The 25,840-nt window shown below is 52.3% G+C and overlaps 2 protein-coding genes across 11 annotated transcripts; one reads left to right on the plus strand and one right to left on the minus strand.

Annotated features, from left to right (window-relative positions):
* The first annotated feature begins 1,980 nt into the window (after window positions 1–1,980).
* Window positions 1,981–17,069, plus strand: Ntmt1 (N-terminal Xaa-Pro-Lys N-methyltransferase 1). 10 transcript variants are annotated; one of them, XM_030251953.1, is made up of 5 exons: window positions 1,981–2,119; window positions 9,395–9,534; window positions 13,665–13,868; window positions 14,485–14,737; window positions 16,398–17,061. In XM_030251953.1, the coding sequence occupies exons 3-5, from the start codon at window positions 13,707–13,709 to the stop codon at window positions 16,652–16,654; spliced, it is 672 nt and encodes a 223-aa protein (XP_030107813.1). In that variant the 5' UTR covers window positions 1,981–2,119; window positions 9,395–9,534; window positions 13,665–13,706; the 3' UTR covers window positions 16,655–17,061. The 10 variants fall into 10 exon arrangements, 8 of the variants coding, with proteins under 8 accessions (XP_030107813.1, NP_001343365.1, NP_733480.1 ...); NM_001356436.1 differs by lacking the exon at window positions 9,395–9,534 and adding an exon at window positions 7,690–7,791 and having other exon boundaries at window positions 2,004–2,401; window positions 13,665–13,804; window positions 16,398–17,069; NR_151468.1 differs by lacking the exons at window positions 13,665–13,868; window positions 14,485–14,737; window positions 16,398–17,061 and adding exons at window positions 7,683–7,791; window positions 10,037–11,557 and having other exon boundaries at window positions 2,004–2,119.
* Window positions 17,070–17,132: 63 nt separating this feature from the next.
* On the minus strand, window positions 17,133–22,336 carry Asb6 (ankyrin repeat and SOCS box-containing 6). The gene is made up of 6 exons (NM_133346.2): window positions 22,110–22,336; window positions 20,959–21,134; window positions 19,691–19,797; window positions 19,488–19,596; window positions 18,677–18,763; window positions 17,133–18,540 (listed from the first exon to the last, which is right to left on the minus strand). The coding sequence occupies exons 1-6, from the start codon at window positions 22,220–22,222 to the stop codon at window positions 17,876–17,878; spliced, it is 1,257 nt and encodes a 418-aa protein (NP_579924.1). The 5' UTR covers window positions 22,223–22,336; the 3' UTR covers window positions 17,133–17,875.
* Between the last annotated feature and the right edge of the window lie 3,504 nt (window positions 22,337–25,840).

A 25,840-nucleotide genomic window follows, 5' to 3' on the forward strand; every position in this document is an offset into this window, starting at 1 on the left:
TTTGGCATTTTGCCTGCACATATGTCTGTGTGAGGGTGTGAGATCTTTGAGTTACAGACAGTTGTGAGCTGCCATGTGGTTGCTGGGATTTGAATATAGGTTCTTTGGAAGAGCAGCCAGTGCCCTCAACCACTGAGCCATCTCTAAAGCCCCAACAAGCACTCTTAACTGCTGAGTCACAAGTCATCTTTTCAGCTCCTTGGCTTTTGTTTTTGAGACTAGGTCTCTGGTAGTGTAGGCTGGTGTTAAGTTCATTGTGCGGCAAAAGATAACCTTTAATTCCTTGTCTTCCGGCCTCCACTTCCCAGGTGCTGGGATTACAAGTATTCACCACTTTGGGGTGGTGAATAGCTCTTTGAACTATTGAAACCAGGTAATACCTAGAATAACCCAGAGTAGCTATCAACTATTAGGTGCACAGATTTGGGGTGGGGACTCAATTGGGGGTAGGATTTTTCCGCCTCCTAAGCCTCTATTGCTTTCAGTATTAATGTGTAAATACACATTAGGTGTGGTAGTGCATTCTTTCAATCCCAGCATTTCAAAGGCAGGAGGATCACTGTGAGTTTCAGGCCATCCTGGGTTACCTAGCAAGGCACTGATCCAGAAAAGGAAAAAAAAAAAAAAAAGAATAAGTAAAAGCAAAACACAACTTTAAGCACCTACTGTAATGCAGAGCCCAGGAGGCATGACAAGTATGTCTAACAGCCGGTGTGTCAGCCAACAGAGGTGAGCTTAAGGCAAAAATACTTATTATGATAACCTTCATTGCCTGCAAGCCCCACTAGACTCTAGCCTAAACTCGCAAATCCCACAAATTTAACCCTCAGAGTATTGTAGCTGAATCATTACATCCACCAGTTAGAAGAGGCAACTTAGAACTCCGAGGCGGTTAGAGGGGGTTTGCATGCAGCAAGCTCATCTTTCCTTCAAGACCCGGTGCAGATTGTCTGAGTGGATAGGGAAGGGCGGTCCTCAGGAGGGCAAACTTCTAGATTTCTGCTTTATTTGGCCTGGCAATCCTTACCTCTGTCAAAGCCTTTCTTTCCTGTTCTCTTTCCTGGGTTGATATATTATTTTAATATACTAGTGGGCATGGGTGGATTTGAGCAACAATGGCTTTTAATCCTCCTCCCCCCCCCCCCCCGACAGGGTTTCTCTGTATAGCCCTGGCTGTCCTGGAACTCACTTTGTAGACCAGGTTGGCCTCGAAATCCGCCTGCCTCTGCCTCCCGAGTGCTGAGATTAAAGGCGTGCGCCAACAACGCCCGGCTTAATTCTCCTTTTAGGGTGGAAAACTCTCATGATGTTGGTTTTTAAGAATCCAGCCTTGTGGCGCATGGAGGCGCGTGCCTGTAACCCCAGCAACCACGTCGATGATGCAGAAGGATCCTGAAGTTTACGGCCAGAACTCAGTTGGACTCTTGTCTTAAAAGAGCTACACCCTCAAGTGTGTGAGATATCAGCTGTGGATCCTTCATCATGAAGTCCCTGCGCGTAGGCAAAAAACTGGGTTAGGATCCCGAAGGAAAAGGCGATCTGGCCGAAGAATAGGGCGATCAAACCTTGGAGTGCGGCGATCTGGCCAGGGGGCGGGGTGAACTGGCCTCGGGGACAAGCGAGGTAGCGATGGGGAGGGGCGAATTGGCCGTGGGGCGGAACTAGCTGGTCTTGTGTTTGGGCGAGCTGGGCGTGGGGAGGGGCGAGTTAGTCGCGCGGAGAGAAGTTCTGGGCGTGTCGAGTGAGCAGGCCGTGGAGCGGGGTTGGCTGTGGGGGCGTGGAGAGGTGTGAGCAGGCCCTGGAGAGGGCGGAGTTGGCTGTGGGGGAGGGACGATCTGGACGTGAGCTGCCTGTGGGACGCGGCGATCTGGCCCTGGGGAGGGGCTATCTGTCTGTGGAGAGGGATGAGCTAGTCTTGGGGCGGAGTGAACTGGCCTCGGGGCGGAGCGATCTTGAGTCCAGCCCCCTCCAGGCTCGGGGAAGTGACGTGTGCGGACAAAGGCAGAGGCCGCGAGGTGTCTGGTCCGGTAGAGTGGTGGCGGCTGCTGTGGGCTACGGTCTTTGCCAGCCTCCTTCTCAACCCGTCCTTTTCTCTCGGGTCCCTGGAGCCCCGACCCAGGTAAGTATCGCGAGGGACGCGGCCAGGGAGGAGGGAGGTGCTCACCCCAACTGCCTGAAGCGGTGAGGCCCCGTCGTCAAGTGACCTGGGCCTGGCCCTGGCCCACGTGCACGTCCCATGGAGGTTCACCGATCAGACCTGGGCAGGGACTCTGGTGACCACGGATTGGGTTGGAGGAAGCCACGTTGGTGGAGGCTGGCAAGACGTATCTTCACTCGCGCCCGTACATCACTTTCCAGTCCTCAGTTTCCCCTCTGAGATAAGGAAAGCAGCCACTGCAAGGTTGGTGTGTGGAATCGGCGCCGTGCTTGGCTCAAGTCCTCGCAGTTAAGTGCTTGGTTGCACGGGTTGCCATCACGTTTAACTGCCTCCAGCTCTGGCCAACATCGTTACTGTCATGAGCCCTTGAGGCCAAGGTCAGCCTCTCTTCTGCAAGGCTGCCTGCCATCTTTTCCAGATGCTCCAGGCTTTGCTGCTCCACCAACTGTGTGATCATTTTGGTCTTTAATCCTTTTGATAAGGGCCTAGGACAGGTGCTGTAACTGATGACAATGATGTATGGGGTGGGGCACTCAGTGACTGGGGTCTAAGTGAGAAGCCTAAATCCTCTCCTAACTTTTGGTCCTTTCCCAAGTGCTGTTTTAAGGCACATCGTTTCCTTAAGCTGGCTTTCCTGTGTGTGTGCTTGTGTGTGTGTTGGGGGGAGGGGGGATGCTTTCCTGAAGGCCAGAGCCACATAATCAAAAGGTCAGAGTCTGCAGGTGTGTGGTTCTGGGTGTACCCGGAGCTTGTGTTTGCATCTTCTGGACTGACCAAAGGCCACATGATCTCATAGGTGGGCTCCAGCTTTACCAGGGTCTGTGTGATTTGGAGGTTTTAACACGTTTTCCTTACTTGATCTTTTTAACTATGTTTGAACTAGGCAGAGGTGGCACACGCCTCTAATCCCAGCATCCAGGAGGCAGAGGCAGGTGGATCTCTGGGTTTGAGGCCAACCTGGTCTACAGAATGAGTTCTAGGACAGTCAAGGCTACACAGAGAAACCCTATTTCAAAAACCAGACAGAAAGACAGAGAGAAAAATTGTGTTTTAAGATTTTTTTTAAAGATTTATTTATTGCCGGGCAGTGGTGCTGCACACCTTTAATCCCAGCACTTGGGAGGCAGAGGCAGGCGGATTTCTGAGTTCAAGGCCAGCCTGGTCTACAGAGTGAGTTCCAGGACAGCCAGGGCTACACAGAGAAATTCTGTCTCAAAAAACCAAAAAAAAAAAAAAAAAAAATTTGTTATATGTATGCAAGTATACTTTTGATGTCTTCAGACACTCCAGAAGAGGGCATCAGATCCCATTACAGATGGTTGTGAGCTACCATGTGGTTGCTGGGAATTGAACTCAGGACCTCTGGAAGAGCAGCTGGTGTTCTTGACTGGAGCTTGTCTCCAGCCTCCGTGTTTAAGGCTTTTTTTTTTTAAATTATTTTTATATTTGATTATCTGTCTATGGGGGCAGGGCCCAGGAAGGCAAAGGGAAGGCATCAGATCACCAGGAACCGCAGTGATTGCTGGTTTGGAGCTTTTCCACTGTGAGATGCTGAGAAGAGCAGGCAGTGCTCGCTCTAACAGCTGAACCATCTCACCAAACGTCTCTGACAGTGGAGAACTGTACGCTCAAGAGAGTATGTGCCTTCCACAGTGGAGCCTGGGGCTTCTCAGGCTTGTTTAATAACTACAGCTTCTCTATGAAGTTCAGGGTGAGTTTCAGACCAGCCATGGTCTCAGAGTGAAAAGAGGAGGACAGGCACAATGGGTAGGCAGACTGTGTTTATACGCTGTGTAATTCAAATGCTGATTTCTCTGCCTTAGTTATCTTTTTTTAGATGTGGATAAGAATCTCTGGTCTTAAGTCTATGTAAACAGTTTTTTTTTTTACCATTTATTCTCTGTTTTGTCAATGCTGATCTCACCAATACCTGGGCAGAATAGGGAAGAGGGCCGTTCATCTGCCAACCAGAGGAAGGAGATAGGAGAGGGAGATTCGGAGATCATCAGGGAGGATGGGGAATTTGGAGCTATGAAGAAAGGGTCTGGAGAGAGCTCACACGGGCTGTGTCTGGGAGGTGGCTAGATTACCATAGAAGGCTAAGGGAGACCATCTGATTGTTCAGTTATTGAGATGCGGACTTAAATAAATCTTGGCTTTCTTGTGTAGTTATTGGGGACTAGCATAAGGTAAAGAAATACAGGCCATTTAAATTTGCCGTTTATATTTATATTAAGAATAATTTATAGCAGAGTATCTTGCTTGTTATTTAGTCATTTATTTTGAGAGGTGGAGGTGAGGGCCCTGGATCTGCAGCCCAAGTTGTTTCTTCTTTTATTTTTTGATACAATATTTCATGTAGTCTAGGCTAGCCTCAAAGTCACTTTGTAGCCAAGGATGATTTTGAACTCCTGACCTACCTGCTTCAGCCTTTGAAGTGCTGGGATTACAGGCGTGCGCACCATGTTCAGTTTTGGGGGTCCTGAGGCTTGAACCCAGGCTTTTGTGCATCTTAGGCAAACACTGCCAACTGAACTGTGTTTGGTTTCTTGAATCAGGCTGGTTTTGATCTCCTGATCCTCTTGCCTCAGCCTCCTGAGTGCTAGCGATATAGGCATGGAACACACTGTACCCGCTAAGGGCCCTATCTGAGCTTGCACAGCTGGTAAGCAGAGCCAGGCTCCGATCCGGCCTACCCTACTGTTGAGAGGATGATCTCATTGTAGGACCAGGCCTGACTTCAAAAGGGAAGGCTCTGTTCTTGGAACTAGCCATACACGCCCCTAAGTCATCAGTCCCAGGAACTAGGCCATAATTCACCAGCTCCAGGAACAGACCATAAAATACCCCATGCAAAGAACAGCCTGGAGAGAACCAAAAGGATGGGGAAGTACCATATCTCAGGATGCTGTGCTGGGCAGCCTTAGATGGTGTGGGTATCTCTGATTCTGTGGTTAGACTCAGTATAGTCCACTGACCACCTGGACACAAGCAAATCAGAAACTGACCCATGTAACATCCCCTGGCACCCACCAGGGAAATTTTAGATTACCTAACCCTAGCCAAAATTCCCTAGTTCCCTATAAAATGGCCTGCACACCTTTGTCTGGTATGGCCTATCTCTGCATGCAGACTTCTTGCTTTCTTGAAATAAAAACACTTGCCAATCGCATATGTGAGTGGTGGTCTCCGAGCAGCACTTTTAGACTTAACATTTTTGGTGCGTGGGCCAGGAAGCACCCCTGACACCCTTGTCACATTGAATGTTTGACCACTGGCTGGTACATGAGTACTCTGTGTCCCAGTTGTCTGTGTTCCTGTATGTCCAGACAGTCTGAGTTTGTCAGTAGCTTAAGCCAATTACTAGAGGCCACAGGTGGTTCAGGCAGACACCAGTGGAACCCTCGTCATTGTGACCCACTTGAAGTAGACTTGAGGGTCCCACCTGAAAGGGACTTGATCCCACTGGTGGTTCTGACAGAACGGGGCAGGTCGGAACCCACTCTTGGGACAGGCCTTCATTCTGAATTTTCATGTGCTGTCCCAGTACATTTCTGTGTGAATTGATCTTTTGTGTCTCTCTCTCTCTATTTGTAATTGTCTTGATTCTAGAAATGGGCCAAAGCAGCTCCACCCCCTTGAGTCTTACGTTAGATCATTTCAAGGAGATCTGTAAATTAGCAGCCAGATAAGGACTTCATGTAAAGAAAAAGATGTCTGTCTTCTGAAGAGATGACTGGGTCACCTTCGGTGTGGGATAGCCTAAGGAAGGAACCAATGACTATAGAGTGAAGGACATTGTCTGTGAAAAACCAGGCCACCTGGACCAGGTGGCCTAGCTAACCACCTGTGAGACCCTAGTGAAAGAGCCTTCTCTGCCTGGTTAAACCAACCCATCCTCCCTCCCTCCCTCCCTCCCTCCCTCCCTCCCTCCCTCCCTCTAAGGCCATGACAATGGAGGAAAGGAGAGAGGTCCCTAGGCCATCAGCGCCCTCTATCCCATCCTGCACCCCTCAGGAGGTTTTGAAGAGGAAGCTCTCTCTCCACTCCCCTGTTACCCTCCATCAGGAAATCTGAGGGAGGGGGCAGCAAGAGGGGAAATGGGGGTGGGGGGAGTGGAGAAGCTTTGGTAAGAAGAGCCAGCAGGGGAAATGGCAAGTACATCACCTCACACATGCGGGCAGGTAGGTAGAAATTAAAGCTTTACCCCCAGACTGTAATGGGGAGGTGTCCGGGCCACCATAAGGCGGTCCACAAGTTTGTCCAAAGTGATCCAGGTACGGCAGGGACAGGATGGGTCACCAGGGGCCTTCCTGCCATGGCTGCTAATAACTTACTGAACTTATACACTCTTCAACCCAAGCCAAGGAAAACCAGTCAGTGGCAAGTGGCCTTTGTCAACCAGGCAGCACCAGGCATTCTCAAGTTGCAGAGACTAGAAGGTTTAGAAGGCAAGGTGTATCAGAGAGACTCCGAAGGACAAACAAAGGGGTTGGCCAAGATCCTTTTGGCAGCATTGGCAGGGCCTAAAGAAAAAGAAAAGTAAAGATGGTGGCATTTGGAAATATAAATAAAAGAGGAAGGAGGATGCGGTCAGGATTACAGAGAGACCGTGGGCTCATTGTGAGAAGGTAGGACACGGGGAAAGTGAATGCCCCAGCGGAGTCCCACATGGAGGCTAAGGACCTGGAGCTGGATAAGATGGGTGATTGGGGGAGGTGGGGCTCCGCACCCCTCTCCAAGCCTTGGGTGACCCTAAAAGTGGAAGGGAAGCCTATGAAGTTTCTGGTGGACATGGGCACAATATTCCCTCCTAAAACGACCTCTGGGGCCATTATCTTAAAGACAGGCCTGGAGGCAATGGGGACTGGCCCGTACTAATGGACTGTTGTCCCCGATTGGTGATTTGGGGAATGAACCCACTCTTGTGGTCATCTCCGAATGCCCGTACCCCTTGCTGGGAAGAGACGTGCTGACTAAAGTGGGAGCCCATATCCACTTCAGGCCAAACTGGGTCTCTGTGACTGATTGGGAAGGAAAAGCCTCACACATCCTCACCATGGCATTGGTAGATGAACACAAGTTATTCACAGACACCCCCAACTCTGGTCAAAGGAGGGAAGTGGGAGAGCCTGCTACAGTGTTGGATCCAAGAGATCTCAGAAGCCTGGGCAGAATCGGGCATTTGGCTAGGCCAAGCACTGAGCCCCTGTGCTGGTACAGCTGAAGGCCAATGCAGTGCCAGCCCGAATCAGATGATACCCACTGCCCGGGAAGCCACGCTGGGGACCCCCCTCCCCCACATCGGACACTCAGCCTGGAATACCTCCCTGCTGCTGGTTAAAAAGGCCAGCTCTACTGACTGTAGGCCGATGCAGAACCTCCAGGAGGTAAACAAGTGGGTTCAGGATCTCCATCTTACTGTTCTGAACACATACAGCCTCCTCGGGACCCTTCCCCATGGGTATGCTATACCATCCTGGGTCTTACGGATGCCAACAGCTAGTCCCTCTTTCCCTTTGAGTGGCTAGACCTAGATGAAGGACACAACAGACAGCTGCCTTGGACACAGCTTCCCCAAGGGTTCAGAAACTCCCCTAGCATCTTCCGTGAGATTCTCCATGAGGATTTGGGTGAGTACAGCAAGCCCACCCAAATGCCAGTCCGATGCAGTATGTAGATGATTTGATAATTGCTGTTGACACCATGGAGGCCTGTAAAGCCGCCACTAAGGAACTCTCCAAAACATCGTGAAGACTGGAGTACCATGTGTCTGCCAAGAAAGTTCAGCTCTGCCAACTCTAGTAACCTACCTAGAGTACATACTTGAGGGGGGGGGGGGAGATGGCTGTCGAGAGCAAGAAAAGAGACTATACTGAGGATCCCTGGCTCACCAGTTTCTGGGACATAAGGGAGTTCCTGGGGTTGGCGGGGGTCCCTGGGTTTTCTGAACTGGCCTGTCCTCTGATTGAGGTGACTCGTGGAGGAAACGCTCCATTGGAGTGGACTGAGTGAATGGAGGAGACATTTGGCAAGTCAAAGACCCCTGTGAGGCTCTCCTGGGCTGGCCTTGCTAGATGTCTCCAAGCCGTTCCCCTTCAGTGTGGGCAAAAGAGAAAGGATTAGCAAAAGGGTCCTTAACCAGTCTCTCGGGCCCTGGAGAAGACCAGTGGCATATTTGTCACAATGATGGGACCCAGTGGCAACTGGATAGCCCCCGTGCCTCCAGATAATAGTGGCCACAGCCTTGCTGGTCAAAGACTCAGACAAGCTAACTCCAGGCCAGACCCTCAAGGTGACTGACTGGCCACTGAAGGGGTCAAGCATCTTCCTGACAGGTGGCTAACCAATGCCAGGTTAGCCCATTACCAGGCTCTGCTCCTGACCCCCCCACACCCCAAATCAAGTTCATCACCAGCAGCACCCTAAACCCGGCCACCCTGCTCCCTGGCCTGGACGGTCCCTTACATGACTGACTGCACAGATTCTGAGCCACCTACAAGGGACAAGACCGGACTTTAAGGACGTTCCCCATAAGGAAGCAGAATTAACATGGTATACAGATGGCAGCAGCTTTGTCTGAGATGGCACCTGATATGCGGGGAATGCGGTGACCATTGGGGATGCAATTGTATGTGCAAAATCCCTGCCTCAGGAATATCAGCCAAAAAACTGAATTAATAGCTTTGACTAAGGGCCTATATCTAGGCCAAAGAAAAAGACTCCATACCTACACAGACAGCCTGTGTGCCTTTTCTACCATGCATGTTCATGGGGCCATCTACAAGGAAAAGAGGGCTTCTCACCTCAGAAGGAAAGGAGGCCATGGCCTGGTGCCCCACCTGCTGTATAGTCAACTCTAAGCATGGAGAGATTGGGGTCCAGGGAAAGAGGAGCTCGACCTGGAGTAAACTGGGAAGTCAAGCCCGGGTTGTACGGGTACAGATCTTGCTAGTGTTGGTAGAGCGTTTTCAGGAAGGACAGAGGCACGCCCACCAAGAAGTTGTTAGACATCATCCCAAGGTATGGCCTCCTTGTATTCCTGTGGTCAGACAATAGACCTGGGTGCTTCATCTCGGGTAACCCAGACGTGAGTCAAGGCTGTGGGGACAAATTGCAAACTCCATCCCCAAAGGTCAAGTAAAGAGAATGAATCAGACCTTAAAGGAGACCTTAACTGAATCAACCCTCGACTGGCAGTGACTAGGTGTCTCTCCTTCCCTTCGCTCTCTTTAGGATTTAGAATTCCCCCTGTACTTGAGGACTAACTCCTTTTGAAGTTATGTGCGCCAGGCCCCCACCTCTGCCACCTGATGAAAGGCAGCAGTCCTAGCTGAAGTTGATCATGAGTTTCCTCCCTCCAAGCCTTATTCCAGGTACGGTAATCATCAAAAGACACCAAAAGGAGACATTGGAGCCCACCTGGAAGGGACCATACACTTTAATCCTGACCACCCCAAAACAGTCAAAGTCGACGAGGTCTGAGCTTGGATACATCATTCCCAGGTTAAAATCTGTTGACCCACATGCAGACTCAGAGCACTACATGCCTGAGGCCAGCACTGGACTGTGGTGAGCTGCCACCTACCCATGAGACCCACTTAAGCTAAGAGTTCACAAACTCTTGCCTCCCACGCACCCTGCTTCTCCCTAAACAGTGGCAGGTCCCGACAGGTCTCCAGAGGGCTCCATCTACTTGCTTCTCATACTTGGTCTGCTTGTATGAAGTCTGCAGATTTCAGCGGACACAAACCCTCATCAACTGCCACCATCAAATCGATACTTCAAGACCCTGAGAGAACACCATGAGACTTAGGGAGAGAGGTACAGGCTTTGACACTGGTCCCAGAAATACTACCTTTTGCATTTTTAACCTAGAACTTTGTGCCCTGCCGGATACATATGGAAGGATCCAGGTTCAAGAGGCAAACCCTGTTCGTCATATCAGAAACTGCAAAGCTTTAGGCCAACTTGCAGGAAGGATGGCCAGGAACAGCGACTTACAACCTGTGTGCCCAGGGACAAGTGACTGTGGGACTTTTTGGTGGCACTGAAAGCTTCTTTTGTGGTAAATGGGGCTGTGAGGCCAATGCCCCACGGGTGCCTGATAACTGGGATCTTATCCAGATAGTCAGGACAGCGAACCTGACACCCAGCGGACTGGTGGGCTCGATGGAGGAACCCCATCTCCATCTCAATAACGGAGAAGGGACAGAAGAGCAGAGGATGGGAGGCTGGGAAGGCGCGGGGCTTAATGGTGTATCATGGACACAATAGGGGACTCCACTCTTCCAGTCCATCTGGAACCTCTCTATAGTGATAGGACCAGTGGCACTGGCAACACCAACACCCATCCTAAAAGCCACATCAGCCTCAGTTCCAGATCCCTGCTCTTCCCTCGCCCTAAACATGTTTGCAGTCACCCTTACCATGGAAGCCAGCAGCTCCTTTGTCATGCACCATAGTGTAACTTGATCTACATGCCCCTCAGGTTTGACCCCTTGGTTCCATCCACAGGTACTCCCAAAACCCCAGCTTGTGTGTTTGGCTACTCTGTTCCCTTAAGTCTGTTATCTTCCTTATAGTACCTATATGGAGATGGCTCTGGATCATCACAGGAAAAGACAAGATTTGGGGCCTCAGCAATTTGACTTACTTCCAGTGCTAGTGGGGTCTAGCACAGCTGTGGGAATCGGCACTGGTACTGATAGAACCTAGTGGGGAAACCCCCACTCAATTCAGCGTGCACCCAAAAAATCACAAATGATGGTCATCTTGATGTAATTACACGAGGTAGTTTAATGACAACGGAGCTCCGGAGCGATATGCATCCCACACAGGAGATGCCGGCCATGAGGCTCGAAAGCTAGGGGTTTTTATGGGGTAAGGGGCTTGGGGGTGTGGAATTCAGCACAATGATACACTATTGGCTTATTCAAACATCAGCAGAAAAATTACATGTACGTTCAGGGTGTCAGAGTTCTGTGAGTTGTTGACTCAGTTCAGATAGCCCTGTTATGTCCTCACATTCCTCTTTATCTTTAAGGTTAAGCTGTTCCCAGGAATATTTTAACTACGGGGCATGCCCGGGTTTGTTTTTCTTTTTTCTCAGCCCCAGGCAGCCTCTAGGCTCACAAACAACCAGCAATTTCTGAGTACTTTATATGACTTACAGGTCTTGAAATTTCATCTTTCAGTACCACAGCCCTAGTCAAGGCACATCAATGCTTCAGGCCTTAAACAACCCTACAGACTTAAATCTAGCTAAAATTCCCCTAGTTCCCTATAAAGAGTCCTGTGTGCCTTTCTCTGGAGTTGTCGCCATATTTGTGAGTGGCTAACCCTGCATGCAGGCTTTCTACTTTTGCGAAATAAAAACTCTAGCCAATTGCATATGGGAGTGGTGGTCTCTGTGTGGTGCTTTCGGACTTAATACTATCAGAGCCATTTGTTTTGGTTCGATAAAGGGGTCTTACTACGTAGCTGTGGTTGGTCTGAGACTCCCTGTGTAAACCAGACCAGCCTGGAACAGAGATCCTTCTGCTACTGAGAGCCTCCACCGTCACACCTGACTGTGTCTGTTTTTCAAGATAGGGTTTCTCTGTGCAGATCAGGCTGGCCTTGAACCCAGGGATTCATCTGTCTCAGCCTTTGGAGTGCTGGGATTAAAGGTGTGCCCCCACACCCAGCACCGGACATGGTTTTGGTCAGTCTCCCTCTCTTCCCTTCCCCCCTTCTCCTTCCTTCCGGGAGCAACTCTGCTCTTTACACAGGGCCAGCTGCTGATCACAAGATTCATAGCCGGCTCTGCCCGAGTAGGGCTGTAACACAACGCAGGTTTTGTTCATTTAGCCTGCAGTTGCTTTCAGGCTCCTTTAGATGATGTCTCAGGTGCTGTAAAGGCCTGCTGGTGACAGTTATACATTTCCTTCTCCTGGGAACAGAGACTTAGCAAGGCAGCTGCCCAGTGGAGCGTGGTGTAATTAGATGACTCCAAGGATGTACAGGTGAGCATGAGGCCTCTCTGCCCATGAACTAGCCTCGAATAAATACACAGCCACGCTGCCCTGACCCTTCCTATCCATGGCCGTGCAGTTTCATGGAGCAGGGGAAGGCTTGTTTTGGCTTTATTTTGTTTTTCCAGACAGGGTTTCTCTGTGTAACCCTGGCTAGCCTGAAATTCCTTATGTAGATCAGGCTGCCCTGAGACTCAGAGATCCACCTGCTTCTGCCTCCCGAGTGCTGGAAATAAAGATGTGCACCTCCACCGGGGAAGGATGTCACTCTTGATGTCTGGAATCCTCAGGAGCCTTGGGGCCATGGAGCAGACACTAGGGGGCTATGTTTGGCAGGGCCTCAGGAAGTATGTGTCTTCATGAGATGGCTGTAAGAGCAAATCAACCCAGAACTTGTATTTCCAGGCTTGGATGTGATCTACCCCCACACCTACCCCAGCTGCTTCCTAGAAGCAAGTGGGATTCTTGTAAATTAGATTTCTCAAGAGACTTTGGCAGATCAACAGATGATGTTGGTAACAGTGTCATCTGGTTTGAGGGGTCTGGGAGTCTCCAAGAGTGAGAAATGGCTGTCCCTGTGCATGCTCACTCAGTCACTACCACCAACCAGCAAGGGCCCTTAAACTCCAGCACCACAAAGGCTGTGCCAGATCCTAGCCCTGCTCAGAGGAGCTGGCATCCTGGGGCCGGCAGACAGGCAGAGCCTGCTCCCTTCTCTGGTTCTCTCCCATTCTCCTCAGCTGGTAAGGACCACATGTTCTGGATTGCCCATGTGCTGGTGGGTCCTGGGGAGAAATCTGAGTTGTCCTCGTGGTGAAGAAGATGGCTTTGACATCAGTCGGAACATTTTCTTAGGACTTAGGGGCAGCAGGGGAGGCTGGTTGCTGGGCCCCAGTGTAAGCGGGCTAGCATTGAGCTCCTGTGTGGAAGAGGTCTGAATGTTGTCCTAGCTGGTAGTGGTTGTGACATAGTTGCTATGGTGACTGAAGAGTCACCTGACAGCCTTCTGGTTCCAGGTCATCCTCCGTCCCCAGGCAAGTACACGGTGATGTTCAGGCTGAGGCTCTCTGTCTACTCTGGTTCCCAAGCCGCAGTACCTGCCGATCTGCTTGCAGGGGTGATGGTCTCGGGGGCTGGCAGGTCTTCACATTGCTCTATGGGCCAGAAACTTTGCAGTGGAAGGTATCTGTTGTCAGAAGCATGCCGCTGCCTTGCCTGGGCCAGTGCTGCTGGCAGGGCATCGTGGTAAAGCAGTATGGTATTTAGAACCAAGGACCTCTTGGGGTGCAGGATGACTGTACCAGCAGCCCGTGGGGCCCCTTTCTGGTGTGTGCCTTTTATTGTTCCCCTCTGGCTTTGCTGTTTTGCTCCCAGATTCTCATGCTGACTCTTAATGCTGAGTTGTGACTTGGGTGCTCAGCGACACTGCCTGTACGCTAGAGGCTTCCTGCCTTTCAGTGCCCTGCTCACCCTGCCTCTTCCGTGTTCAGGGGAGCAGCGCGGTGGCTGGCGACTTCACGGCTGGTGACGTCATGACGAGCGAGGTGATTGAGGATGAGAAACAGTTTTATTCGAAGGCCAAGACCTACTGGAAGCAGATCCCACCCACGGTGGACGGCATGCTCGGGGGGTATGGCCACATCTCCAACATCGACCTCAACAGCTCCCGGAAGTTTCTGCAGAGGTTTTTAAGGGTAGGCAGGTTTGCTGTCCTCTCCAGGAGAGGCTGTGGCTCTCTGGTGGGGCAGTGTGGGGAGCCACGTCCACATACCACACTGCAGGTTCTCCGCTCATCTTGGTGACTGCCACCCAAGGCCCTGAAGAGCTAAGCGGTGATTGGGTGGGACTTGTGACTGTGAGTTTTGTCTCAGAGCCACAAGTCAGAAGTTGGCCAGGCACTAGGGACTTAGCAGCCTGGGGACAGTCCCTGACTGGCCTAGGAGTGCTAGGGGCCGTGGGTGGTGACTGTCTTCCTGTGACTCCTTTTCATGCAGCTCTCTGTCTGTGTCCTTCCTTCTTAGCTCCACGAAGCCCAGGGGTGAGCCCCACAGGAGGCCCTTACCCTCTCTCTGTACCCCCACTGCCATCCCTAGCACTGTCACCCTGTGGGCTCCTGGGGACTCTGGAGGGAAAGGAGATTGTCCATCTGTTTTTTCTAGCTGTCACCTTGAAAGTGACCTTAGAAAGAGTCTGCTTGCCCTCCAGTGACAGGCCAGTGCAGGAAGGAGCCTGACTTAGCTTTCTGGGACTCATGGGAAGGGGCGTGTGCTTGTGGTGCCTTGTGAGTCATACGTTGCCCCTGTGTTTTAGGAAGGCCCAAACAAGACAGGGACTTCCTGTGCCTTGGACTGTGGCGCTGGTATTGGAAGGATCACCAAGCGCCTGCTCCTGCCACTCTTCAGGGTGGTCGACATGGTCGACGTGACGGAAGACTTTCTGGCCAAAGCCAAGACCTACCTGGGGGAAGAGGGCAAGAGGGTGAGGAACTACTTCTGCTGTGGGCTGCAGGACTTCAGCCCTGAGCCTGGCTCCTATGACGTGATCTGGATCCAGTGGGTGATAGGTAAGGGTCCCATTGCTCTTCCCCATACGCACCGTGCTCTCTGCCACTCAGGTGCTCCACCAGCCCTGTTGAGCTGGCCAGCCGAGATGCAGCTCCCTCCGACTTCCCAGGACCATGAGGAGAGGTGTCTGAAGCCAACTAAATAGCAGCTATCTAGTGAGGCCATCTTAAGTGCGCAGTGGCTCTGATTTGGAGATGAGACCATGAGCTTTTTTACATTTTTATTTCAGGGGCTAGAGAAATGGCTCAGCATTTAAGAGCACTGGGGGTTCTTGCAAAGGACCTTGCTTCCATTCATAGCACCCAGATGGTGACTCATGGCCATTGTCAATTGCAGTGTTAGGGGATCCAGTGCCCTCTTCTGGCTTGAGTGAACACCAGGCACACACATGGTACAGATATCTACATGCAGGCCAAATACACATACACATGAAAAGTAAGAGTAGATTAATTAAAAATAAAATTAGAATTAAAAAAATTAAAATTTTTATATGAGTACTTGCAAATCTTTGTCATGTGTGTGCAGTACTCATAGTGGCCAGAAGAGGGCACCATCCCCTGGATCTGGAGTTCCAGACCGCTGTGAATCACCTGTGGATGCTGGGAACTAAACCCTGGTCCACTGGAAGAGGAGTTGTGCTTCTGATCCAAACCATCTCTCCAGCCCTAACTATCTGTCTATTTCAATCTCCTTATAGCTCCTTATAGCTTAGATCGGCCTCAAACCTAAACTCCTGCCAAGTGGTGGAGTGTCGTGGTGCACAGCCCAGCCAGGCCAGGGATGTAACTGCACTTGTGCTGTTTGCAGTGGGGGTTGTGGAGTGTCTTAGGGTTTCTATTCCTGCATCACGACCAAGAAGCAAACTGGGGAGAGAAGGATGTATTCAGCTTACACTTCCACGTTGCTGTTCATCACCAGAGGAAGTCAGGACAATAACTCAAGCAGGGCAGGAACTTGGAGGCAGGAGCTGATGCAGAGGCCATGGAGGAGTGTTACTTACCGGCTTGTTTCCCCTGGCTTGCTCAGCCTGCTTGCTTGCTTATAGAACCCAGGACCACCAGCCCAGGGATGGCGCCACCCACAGTGAGCTGGGCTGTCTCTCATTAATCACTAATTGAGAAAATGCCTTACAGCTGGATCTCATGGAGGCATTTCCTCAACTGAGGCTCCTTTCTCTGTGATAAATCCAGCTTGTGTCAAGTTGACATACAAAACCAGCCAGTACAGGAGCCATGCCTGTGTGACCTAACAGCTCATCTGGAATGCTAAGCATAGGGCTGCTGACCTTGTAACACTTGCCTTCTCACGGGGGGGGGGGGTGGGGGGTGGGGGGGGTGGGGGGGTGGTGGGGGGGTTGTACAGTACAGTACATAGATAGCGCTGCTGTGAACACTGTGGGCTTGGCCCTTTTGTTTAGGGGCTTTCAGCTCCACCTTCCGATCCAGGCCTGGGAAGGGTGTGTGGTATGATGGGTAGGTGTTGAGCAGGGCTGGAGGGCACCCAGTCAGCTTAAATCCCAGCTTCTGACTCTGCTTTTGTGTGGATAACGTCAGAACTCTGGCCTCCTTTGGCATGAGATGGTCTTAAGATCGAGAGAGACGCTTGCTGGCCTGTGCTGAGGGCACACATACGGCACGCTCACGCCTCGCTTCTCCCCAGGCCACCTGACGGATCAGCACCTGGCTGAGTTTCTGCGCCGCTGCAAGCGGGGCCTGCGCCCCAATGGCATCATCGTCATCAAGGACAACATGGCCCAGGAGGGTGTGATCCTGGACGATGTGGACAGCAGTGTGTGCCGGGACCTTGAGGTGGTCCGCCGGATCATCCGCACTGCAGGCCTCAGCCTCCTGGCCGAGGAGCGCCAGGAGAACCTGCCAGATGAGATCTACCATGTCTACAGCTTTGCCCTGAGATGAAGCCAGGGCCAGAGCTGGGGGCCAGCAGCTGGCAGGCCAAGAGACACACCATTGACTCCAGTGGGAAGGGTCAAGCCCTAGGGGAGGTGTGCCCTGGATTGGGGCACTGCAGCCCTGTCACTCTAAAGCACCCTGGCAACTTCCCACAGGGCTATGGAAAGCAGAGTTGGTCACCGCTGGTCTAGCTGCCTGAGGGGAAAGACTTCACTTGGTTGCCTAGGGACCTCAATGTGTGGACTGCTGTGTTCCAGGACAGCCAGGCCACACATGGTACCTGCCAGACAGTACCAATTACAGAAATGGTCACAGCCCCATATCCTCTTTGGTGATGGGTCACAGCAGCCTGCAGCTCCTAGGAGCTCCTCTCTGACACAGCCAATAAAAGGGTGAGTCCTATTCTCAGATGCCCCAGGCAGTCTGTGTGTGGATGTATGTCAGATCGCTTGAGCGTGCCAAATTGTCATACAAAGACACAGAGTTTAATCTTATAAATATATTTAATCATCTCTGCTCATTCCCAAAAGCCAAGCTGACTGCGAAGATCTCGTGAGGGCTTGGCACTAGAGTGGAGCCAGCTTCAGGCCTCAGCAGTGTCTTCTGGGCCCCTCATAAATCCTGCTGTGCTCGTGATGCCTTTAAACAGAAGGCACCAGCCCCGAGACCTGGGTGTGGCATGAGCAGAGCTACCACCAACCACAGTGCCAGAGCCCTGACCACCACAGGACTGGGCAGGCCTCTAACCCAGAAGACCAGCCTGTGGCCGCCTCAGTTCTGTCCCCAGCTCCTCAAAGGCATCATGAGACCCGAGGCGGCAGAATGAATGGGTAGGGCCTTACTGAATGGCCCAGGATTTTTGGCACTGGTCCTGGGAAACCCCAGGCATGTGCCTCCGCCATGGGACGAACCACAGCTGCCAGGGCTCTGAGGGGCCTGGGCCTCATTCCCTGTGCACAGCCTGGTCAGCTCCTAATACAGAGGGCAGCTGTATCCCATCTGCACTGGCCCCTCCCATTGTGAAACACTGAGAGGGAGGGGGCGGGGATCTCCCTGGAGCAGCCTTCCATGCCTTTGGCCTCCAGGGCACCACCCTAGTGGTTTCATAGCAGTAAAGGGCAGGCCTTTCCCAGATAAAAGGGACCCCTCCCCCAAAGGCCATTATAGGTGCCAGGTCTATCCTCAGGCTGGTTTCAGGTACCCCAGATCATTCCACCCTGGGACTTGTCAGCAAGTGTCTTGGGTATCACTGTGTGCACTGAGCAGGTACCACTTGAGCCTGTCGGGCAAGGGCAGTGCTTTGACCTTGGTGTCCACAGGCCACGGTCGCAGGCACAGCCGGATGGACACCCGGCACAGGTGTTTGAGAGGTGGCGGGTAGCTCTCGAGCTGCCTCAGGGAGGCATGAAGGGCCTGGATCTTCCCTGCCAGGCTACCCACTGGGTGGATGTTGAGGTTCTCAGGCAGCTGCAGCCTCTGGGAGCTGGTCACCATGAGGTCCAGCACGGTCTCAGCCTTATGCAGAAGCTCAATGTGGCTGTCGTCCTCGGCACAGCCCGGGTGCGAGCAGAGCCTCTCAAAAACGAGGTTGAAGCCAGACCAACAGGATGCACCGTGCAGGGAGCAGTTGTAGGCGGCTCCGGACTCCAGCAGGAAGCAGAGGAGCGGGAAGTGCAGCTTGAAGCTCTTGAGGCAGATGTGCGTGAGGGACTCATGGGCCGGGCACTCGCTGGGGTCGGCACCGTGGGCCAGCAAGAGCTGCGTGACTTGGAAGCAGAAGCGGTTGATCATCGGGGCCTCCTCCTTGTCCCCACAGACAGTCTCACCGAGCAGGAAGATGATGCAGGTGAATACAGTGTCCCCATCCTTGGTGGTGGCCTTGACGTCTGCCCCTGAAGAGCCATGGGAACAGAAATGAGAGGTGACCAGCAGCCCTTACCAGACAATGGTGTAGATGTGTGTGTGTGTGTGTTGGGGGGGGGGGGTGAGGAGCAGCAGCCACAGCTATGGACAGACAGGGAACCTCACCTCCCTCCAGGAGGAGCCGGATGTTTTCTGTGTTGTGGATCTGCACACCATCGCTGCTGGCCAGGGCGTGAAGTAAAGCTGTCTTCCCTACAAAGAGGAGGGAGGTGAGGCCCAGAGGAGGGTGGAAGCAGGATTCTCAGGCCGAGGGAAGAGCGGCTGGCTTGATTTCATCCACACAAAAACAGGAATAAGAGGGCCAAGCAAGGTTAAGACCCGCCTGCATCCACACACAGACGCTGGGTATACTCACCTCTTAAAGATGCTTCCTGGGGCAGTGTGCAGACAGTGACCACACTCTCTCCAGAGTCGCTGGGTGCTGGACTCAGGCAAATTGCCACCCTCTGCCCGTATGCCAGGTGTGGCCATGCCATCGACTGGGGCCAGCACCCAGGCACTTGGCCTGTCTTTTCTGAACCCTTAACAGGTGTCCAGCCCCAGGGATGGCCAGCCCTCCACCCCAGCACTTAAGTTTTATTATTTTATGTATGAGTGCTTTGCCTGCATGATGTATGTTTGTGTGCGCTATGAGGTCTCGAGATCCCCTGACACTACATTTACAGACAGTTGTGAGCTGCCCTGTGGGTGCTGGGAACTGAGCCGGATCCTCTGCAAGATCAGCAGTGCTCTTTTTTTAAGATTTTTTAAGACACACCAGAAGAGGGCATCAGATCTTGTTACGGGTGGTTGTGAGCCACCATATGGTTGCTGGGATTTGAACTCATGACCTTCAGAAGAGCAGTCAGTGCTTTTACCCGTTGAGCCATCTCTCCAGCCCGCAGCAGTGCTCTTAACCTCTCAGCGTCTCTCTTACCATTCTTGTCAGCTGCATTGACATCTGCTCCAAGATCCAAGAGGCGCTGCAGGCAGGGCAGGCGTTCGGGTTCCTCGCTGGCCAGATCCAAGGGGCTGCTCTCATGGATCTGAGCCAAAGGGGACAGCAGCTATGTTGCCCGGAGCCTGCAAGGCTCCTTGGTAAACTTACCAAACATGCCCAAGCCTGGAGCTGGCCCTTACCCGGTCCCTCCTGTTGATGTCAGCCCCGTGGCGCACCAGCAGCTCAACCATGTCAGGCTGGTTTCTCAGGACAGCAATGTGCAGGGCTGTGTAGTAGGTAACAGGGTCTGAAGGCAAAGAAGTTCAGGTTAGTCTGTTCTTGAAGGTTCGGGACCTAGCCTCAGAGCCTCGCCCCAGCACCCCTTTCTCAGGTGTGTAGATCAAGTCCTTGTGTGTTCCCATAGGCTACAGCATATCTGCCTTGTCCTGGTGTGTTCCCATAGGCTACAGCTTATCTGCATTGTCCTGGTGTGTTCCTGTAGGCTACAGCTCATCTGTATCGGCTCCTTTCTGCTTATTTCCCCCTCAGGGCTGTTCCTGAGGAGAATGCAGTGTGGCTTCATGCTCCAGCTTAGCACAGCCAGCCTTTGTTTTGTTTTGTTTTGTAAAGATTTATTTTATTTATATGGGTGTACTGTAACTGTCCAGAAGAAGACACCAAATCCCATTACAGATGGTTGTGAGCCACCATGTGGTTGCTGGGAATTGAACTCAGGACCTATGGAAGAGCAGTCAGTGCTTTTAACACTCTGAGCCATCTCTCTAGGCCAGCCTTTGTTTTCTTGAGCCAGGGTCCCTACTACCTTGCTCTGGCAGCCCTGACCTTGCTAGGTAGCACAAGGTCGCTAGAGATCCTTCTGCCTCAGCCTTCTGCATGTATCACACAGCCAGGCCCTTTGACCATAATGTGGATGGGTTTTGGAATAACCCCCCCTCCCCAACATCTGTAGCTTGTAGGATTCCCAAGTTCCCTGTAGTCTCTGAGCCTGTTTTCCAATGAAAGGCATGAAGGCCTGTGTGGGGGTCAGCACTGACCCCCACAAGCTCATAGGCAGCCCTACCTGTCTCCTACCTCCTAGGGGTGACAGCCAATGGCAGGACAGGTGGCTGGCCCTTCATCATTCCTGATGCGTAAAGAACCTATGCAGCCTGCTGTAACAGATGCCCAGTGTGGCTTATCTTCCCACCTCTAGGGCCAGAGCAAAACCTGCAGGACAGCTCAGAGCAGAGAAATCACCTGCCCTTAGCTCTGGGCATTGCCAGTGTATTCTCTACATGGTAGAAGGATTGATCTGGAAGATGTGGGAGTAGAGGCGCTAAGAGCCCCCAGAAAGACACCCACAGGAAAAGAACAAGGGAAGTCACCCCAAAGACCGGAGGAAAAGCAGTGGCTGGGCCTGGCTGCCTAGTCCTCCTCACCCCACCCCCATCCTCAGGATGCTGCTGACCTTCGAAATTGAGGTTGGCCCCACTCTGCAGAAGGACAGCAGCTGCCCGGGTCAGGCCCAGCTCAGCCATCTTCAGCAACGCATTGCTCACGCCTTCCTGGTAGAATGGAGAGTGAGCCTTCTGCTCCAGCAGCTCCGTGAGGACCAGGATCCGGCTCTCCTCGCTGGAAGCAGAACTGTGCACCAAGAGGCAGAACAGAGAAAGTGGGAACTCACGGGGGCCAGTGGCCCTAGCCTGTGTGCCCTTTCACAAGCATCCACACAAGCTGCGCATGCTCTGTGGGGCACAACTCTTTCTTGGTCAAAAGCATTAAGTGATTTCAAAGCCATCCTTCAGCATGCTGTCAAAGTGCTGGCTCTGCCCCATCTTCTCTCACACCACCTTGAGGGTAGCCCTAAAGCTCTCACCCTTCCTAGACAAAACTACCTACTAAGTGCATCTTGGGCCTGGACGCTGTTCCATATGTTACCCCAGCTCTGACAACGGCCCAAACACCACCTTCAGAGTCACCTGGCCACGACGCGCCTTACTTGCTCTTCGCCCTAATCTCACCCACCAGACCTCTTGCAACAGGTGGGCCCTAAGATCTGACCAACGCCCGGACACAAAACGCTTATCTGGGGCAGCCCTCCTAAATATGCTGGGCTCCGCCAAAGGAGGGCAGTAGCGCCTTGTTGTGCAGCCCTGCGGCCCCGCCTCCGAGTTCTTAAAAACGCCTGGCACTGCATTTACAGAGTAGGCCGCAGAGGAAAGGGCTGATGTGGTTTAGAAAAGACATCCTTGGTGAGACTGCTAGCTCCTCTGCCCCACCCTACTCTGCATCTCAGACCGCGATGCCGGTCTGGGTGCTCGCTTGTCTCTGTAGCACAAGCACTCCGAAGGCGTAGCGCTCCGAGTACCCAAGGAGGTCTGCACAGGGCACACGGACCACACCGGCTTGCTTCCCCAGAGGCTCTCGGAGAGGCCTGCTGTCTGCCGAAAGTCCGGTCGGCCCCAGCCAGGACGTCTCCAGCATCCATGCACAGGCAGCAGAGGCCCGGGTCTTCTGCCCTACAAGACACTCCGAGCCCGCCTCAGGCTGGAGCTCGAGCTCGCGGCCACGCAGCTCCCACTCCCGCTGCGACAACCACAGAGGACCGCAGCGACTTACTCATCCAGGGGCTCCTGCCGCTCCAGATCCTGGATGCCCAGGGCGCCAAGGATGGCGTCCACTAGGGGCTGGTACTCAAAGATGATCCTGCGGAAGCCGTGCAAGAACGGCATGGCGTCGGCCGCGTGTTCCGACACCCACAGGCCACCACCTCCCGATCTACCGGTTCAGACCCCGCGCCGGTGAGCAATCCTCCCAGGCCCCAGTTCCGCACCGGAAGTTATCCTACCACTCCTACTTCCGGTCCGTGCGGGCCTTTGAGGGAGCATGTGAGTCACACTGCCCCCTGCCGCCGGGGAGGACCTCGCGGCGATCATCACTGTCCGGCTCCGCCCCGCACTGAAATTCCCCGCGAGGCCGCTGAAGGGCGTCTGAGCTCCGACGGGGCATGCGGCCCCGCTACTGACTGGCTCCAATCCGAGGTGACACAGGCCCTATTCGGAGCCTGAACACTACTTTCTGCAGCCTACTTGACTTTGGCCACTCTCTAAGGAAAGGCTGCAACCACCTCAGTTTCTCCACTGTGTAGACCAAGTGGCGTAATGAGGATCTTGCACCCCAACTCTTCCCCACAGACGCTGGGGGCAGTTCCTTATTCTCTGTCCCTTGACGCCTAGCCAAACAGGCTGCCCACTTTTCCCACTTTTCACTGGAGGGACTCTGTGAACCTTCATGTCCTGATCTGGAAAATTGGCATAATATCACTTGCCTAGACCCTGAGCAGGAGGAAGCTTTGACATAGCAGAAAGGACTGTACCAGGTAGCGTCCCCCTACGCAAATTTGAGTGGCTGCAACTTTGAGTCCTGCGGCAAGGCCCTGATGACTCTAAAAAGGTCAGTTATGGGGAGGTGTCAATGGTCCTGAGGCTGCACCATCATAGGTGTAGCTCCAATCCCTTATGGGGGCTTGTGTTCTCTCTGCTTGGCACCTGCCATCTGCCATAGAGTTACTGGCTTGGAACAAAATTTCTTCTTTGTTTTAACCAAGAGCCTTCCTGCCTCCACTTCTCAAGTGTTGGGATGCTAGGCTTGGTTCCAGGATAGCCCAGGACACCAAACCCAGTGGCCAAGGATCTTACACAGAATGGGTACACAGCTCCTCTCATGACCTATTTCAGCTCTATGGGACTCTGCACCCAACAGAGTAAACACCAGGTTGGTCATTGTTTATTGGGTTGTTAAGGGAATAATGGGGAAAAAATCTGTACAGGGGCTGGAGAGATGGCTCAGCAATTAGGAATACTGGCTGCTCTTGCAAAGGACCTAGGTTCTGTTCTTAGCCTGCCAGGACTACATAGTGAGGCTCTATCTCCAAGAGGGGGGAGGAGTCGGGTGGAGGGTGGCAGGTTACTGGAGAGATCTTGATCAGCCCAGGTTCAGCTCCCAACACCCTCATAGTGGCTCACAGCCACCCATAACTCTAGGCCAAGGGGATCTGGTGCCCTCTTCTGGACGCTGTGGGCACAGGCACAAAAGTGATGCACATATGGCCATGCAAGCAAAACATCCCTATTCATGGGGAAAAAAAAAAAAAAGTTCCCCTTTGGGCCTGGGAGTTGGCTCACCGAGCAGAATGCCTCGAGTTCCATACCCAGCACCATGAAGACTGGACATCGTGGCTTCCTGCTTTGGGTCTGTGCCTTTGTCCAGGTCACTTCTCCTTTCCTCAGTGGCTCCAGCACTTGGCTTTGGAGGCTGCCCTGATCCAGAATAGCAGTAGTTTAGCCTCCTGACATCTACAAGACCCTTCTTCCAAATAAGGTCACTTTGAAGGTCCCCAGACTAGAGCTTCAGTGGAACTCAGAGGGCAGAATACAAACCCCATGCAACAGGTGAATCTAGGTGTGGTCCTTCTGGCCTTGGCCTCACCATCTTCCCCTAGCCTAGCCTTTAATGGCTGATCCGTCTCTCCAGCCAGTCTTCACCTCTGACTTGATCACTTGCCTGGCTCTCACAGGCCGAGGTCCAATGAAAGGCATCTTGATGTCACCAGTGTCTGAGAGAAGGGACAGGCAGAGTAAGAAGAACTGGGCTGCTGAGCTGGTTCAGGAGGTGGAGGCTTGCCACCAAGCCCTGTGGCCTGAGTTCAGTCTTTAGGACCCTATGGCAGAGGGAGAGAACAGACACCTACAGGTTGTCCTCTGACCTCTACACACATACAGCACGTGTGGATACATGCATACTTAGTGTAAATACACATAGAACACATGAGAATTAACTTGCATTTATTGGAGCCCTCCTCGGGTCCTAGCACTGGGCTAAGCCCTCTTCACACTGATGCTGTGAAGCCGTTAGATTAAGAGGATTGTTCCTTTTCACAAGCAGGAATGTGGCTCAAGGTTTCAGAGCTGGCCCAAGGAAGCACAGCAGGGTAGACTGTCAGCCAGTCTATCCGACCTCGGTACATATAAGCCACCAGGGACTCACACAGTCCCTTTAGCTTCTCTGGCTTTGGATCTTTAGAGGGTCTAGACTTGCAGGAGGGAGGAACTGACCTTTGCCCTTTCATAGCCCTTAGGCATCTCACAGAGGAGCCAGGCTCCACTGCCAGCCAGTCACCCAGGCTCCTGTCTTTAGAAAGCCCTATGCCCCTTGACCCCTCTTGTCAGCAAGGGGTCCTGTTTCCTCCATCTGCCTTCCATTAAAGTTGTCATTCAGAGCCCCTGCCTTCAGCTCTGACCCTTCCCTCTCTTTTCCTCACCACTGCTCCCTCTGTGCCTGACTAGACAAGCTCCATCCTGGCACCCAACTCCAAAACTTCTCAGCCATGTGAGGGACAAACACAGTCCTTAGACCCTGAAAAGGTCTGTGCATCCTCCTTACTCCCCCAGGGAAGTTTAGGGGTTACACTGAATAATGTACAGAGGTAACCTTAATATATAAAGAACTTCCAAAAATCAATAAAACAGTAAACATTTCCTACAGGATATAGGCACAGGATATGCATAGGTGAATCACAGACGAAAAGTCAACAAGCATGAGAAGAAGTGGCTAGCCTCTCTACCTGTCCATCAATAATGACAACAATGACCTTTAATCCCAACACTCAGGAGGCAGAGACAAGTGAATACTATGTTTTCACATCCATCCTGGACTATATATTGAGTTCCAGGCCAGCCAGAACAATCAAATGAGATTCTATTAAAAAAAAAAAAAAAAGAAAGATCAAAAAAATTCTTTCAATATCTAGAAAGCTGTGTGTGTGTGTGTGTGTGTGTGCGCACACGCGCACATCAGAGACCTTAGGAAGTTGGTTCCTCCAACCATGTAGGTCCTGGGGATTGAACTCAGATCTTCAGCTTGAGCAGCAAGCTCCTTTATCCACTGAGCCATCTCGCTGGCCTACCCTTCTTTGGACTTGTATGGCTTTTTTCTGCAGTGAATATATCCTACAAGAGACCTGAAGCCAGAAAAGAGCTGTGGGTAAGGAGTAGCCTGTGTGCACCTCCTGCATCTGAGGCTGAAGTTTGGTCCAGCTCAGTCAACCTTGTTCCCCTCTCCAGACCCTGTCAAGAAACATCCTCACCAAGGTCACTTCCTCAGTGCTCCTCAACTCCTGGTTCCCCAAGCCAGGAGTGATAACCTTCATTTGACTCAAGGGTGGCAAACAGTCCTGAGCTCTGTGGAGGGAGAAAGGCCTCTAGTATCCACAGTAGCCTTGGCCTGAGGGTGGACTGGTTTCTCATTGATCCTTGGGAAGACAGACAGACTGACAGACATAGATACACATG

Source organism: Mus musculus, chromosome 2 (genome assembly GCF_000001635.26).
Source record: "Mus musculus strain C57BL/6J chromosome 2, GRCm38.p6 C57BL/6J".
NCBI lineage: Eukaryota > Metazoa > Chordata > Mammalia > Rodentia > Muridae > Mus > Mus musculus.

Coding starts and splice junctions, on each gene's coding strand:
- Asb6 (NM_133346.2), bottom strand. CDS start 22,222: ATGCCGTTCTTGCACGGCTTCCGCAGGATCATCTTTGAGTACCAGCCC. Junction 21,135..22,109: donor CGGCAGGAGCCCCTGGATGA/GTAAGTCGCTGC, acceptor CTTGGTGCACAG/TTCTGCTTCCAGCGAGGAGA. Junction 18,541..18,676: donor CCGGCTCCTCCTGGAGGGAG/GTGAGGTTCCCT, acceptor ATGGCTCTTCAG/GGGCAGACGTCAAGGCCACC.
- Ntmt1 (XM_030251953.1), top strand. CDS start 13,707: ATGACGAGCGAGGTGATTGAGGATGAGAAACAGTTTTATTCGAAGGCC. Junction 13,869..14,484: donor TTCTGCAGAGGTTTTTAAGG/GTAGGCAGGTTT, acceptor CCTGTGTTTTAG/GAAGGCCCAAACAAGACAGG. Junction 14,738..16,397: donor CTGGATCCAGTGGGTGATAG/GTAAGGGTCCCA, acceptor GCTTCTCCCCAG/GCCACCTGACGGATCAGCAC.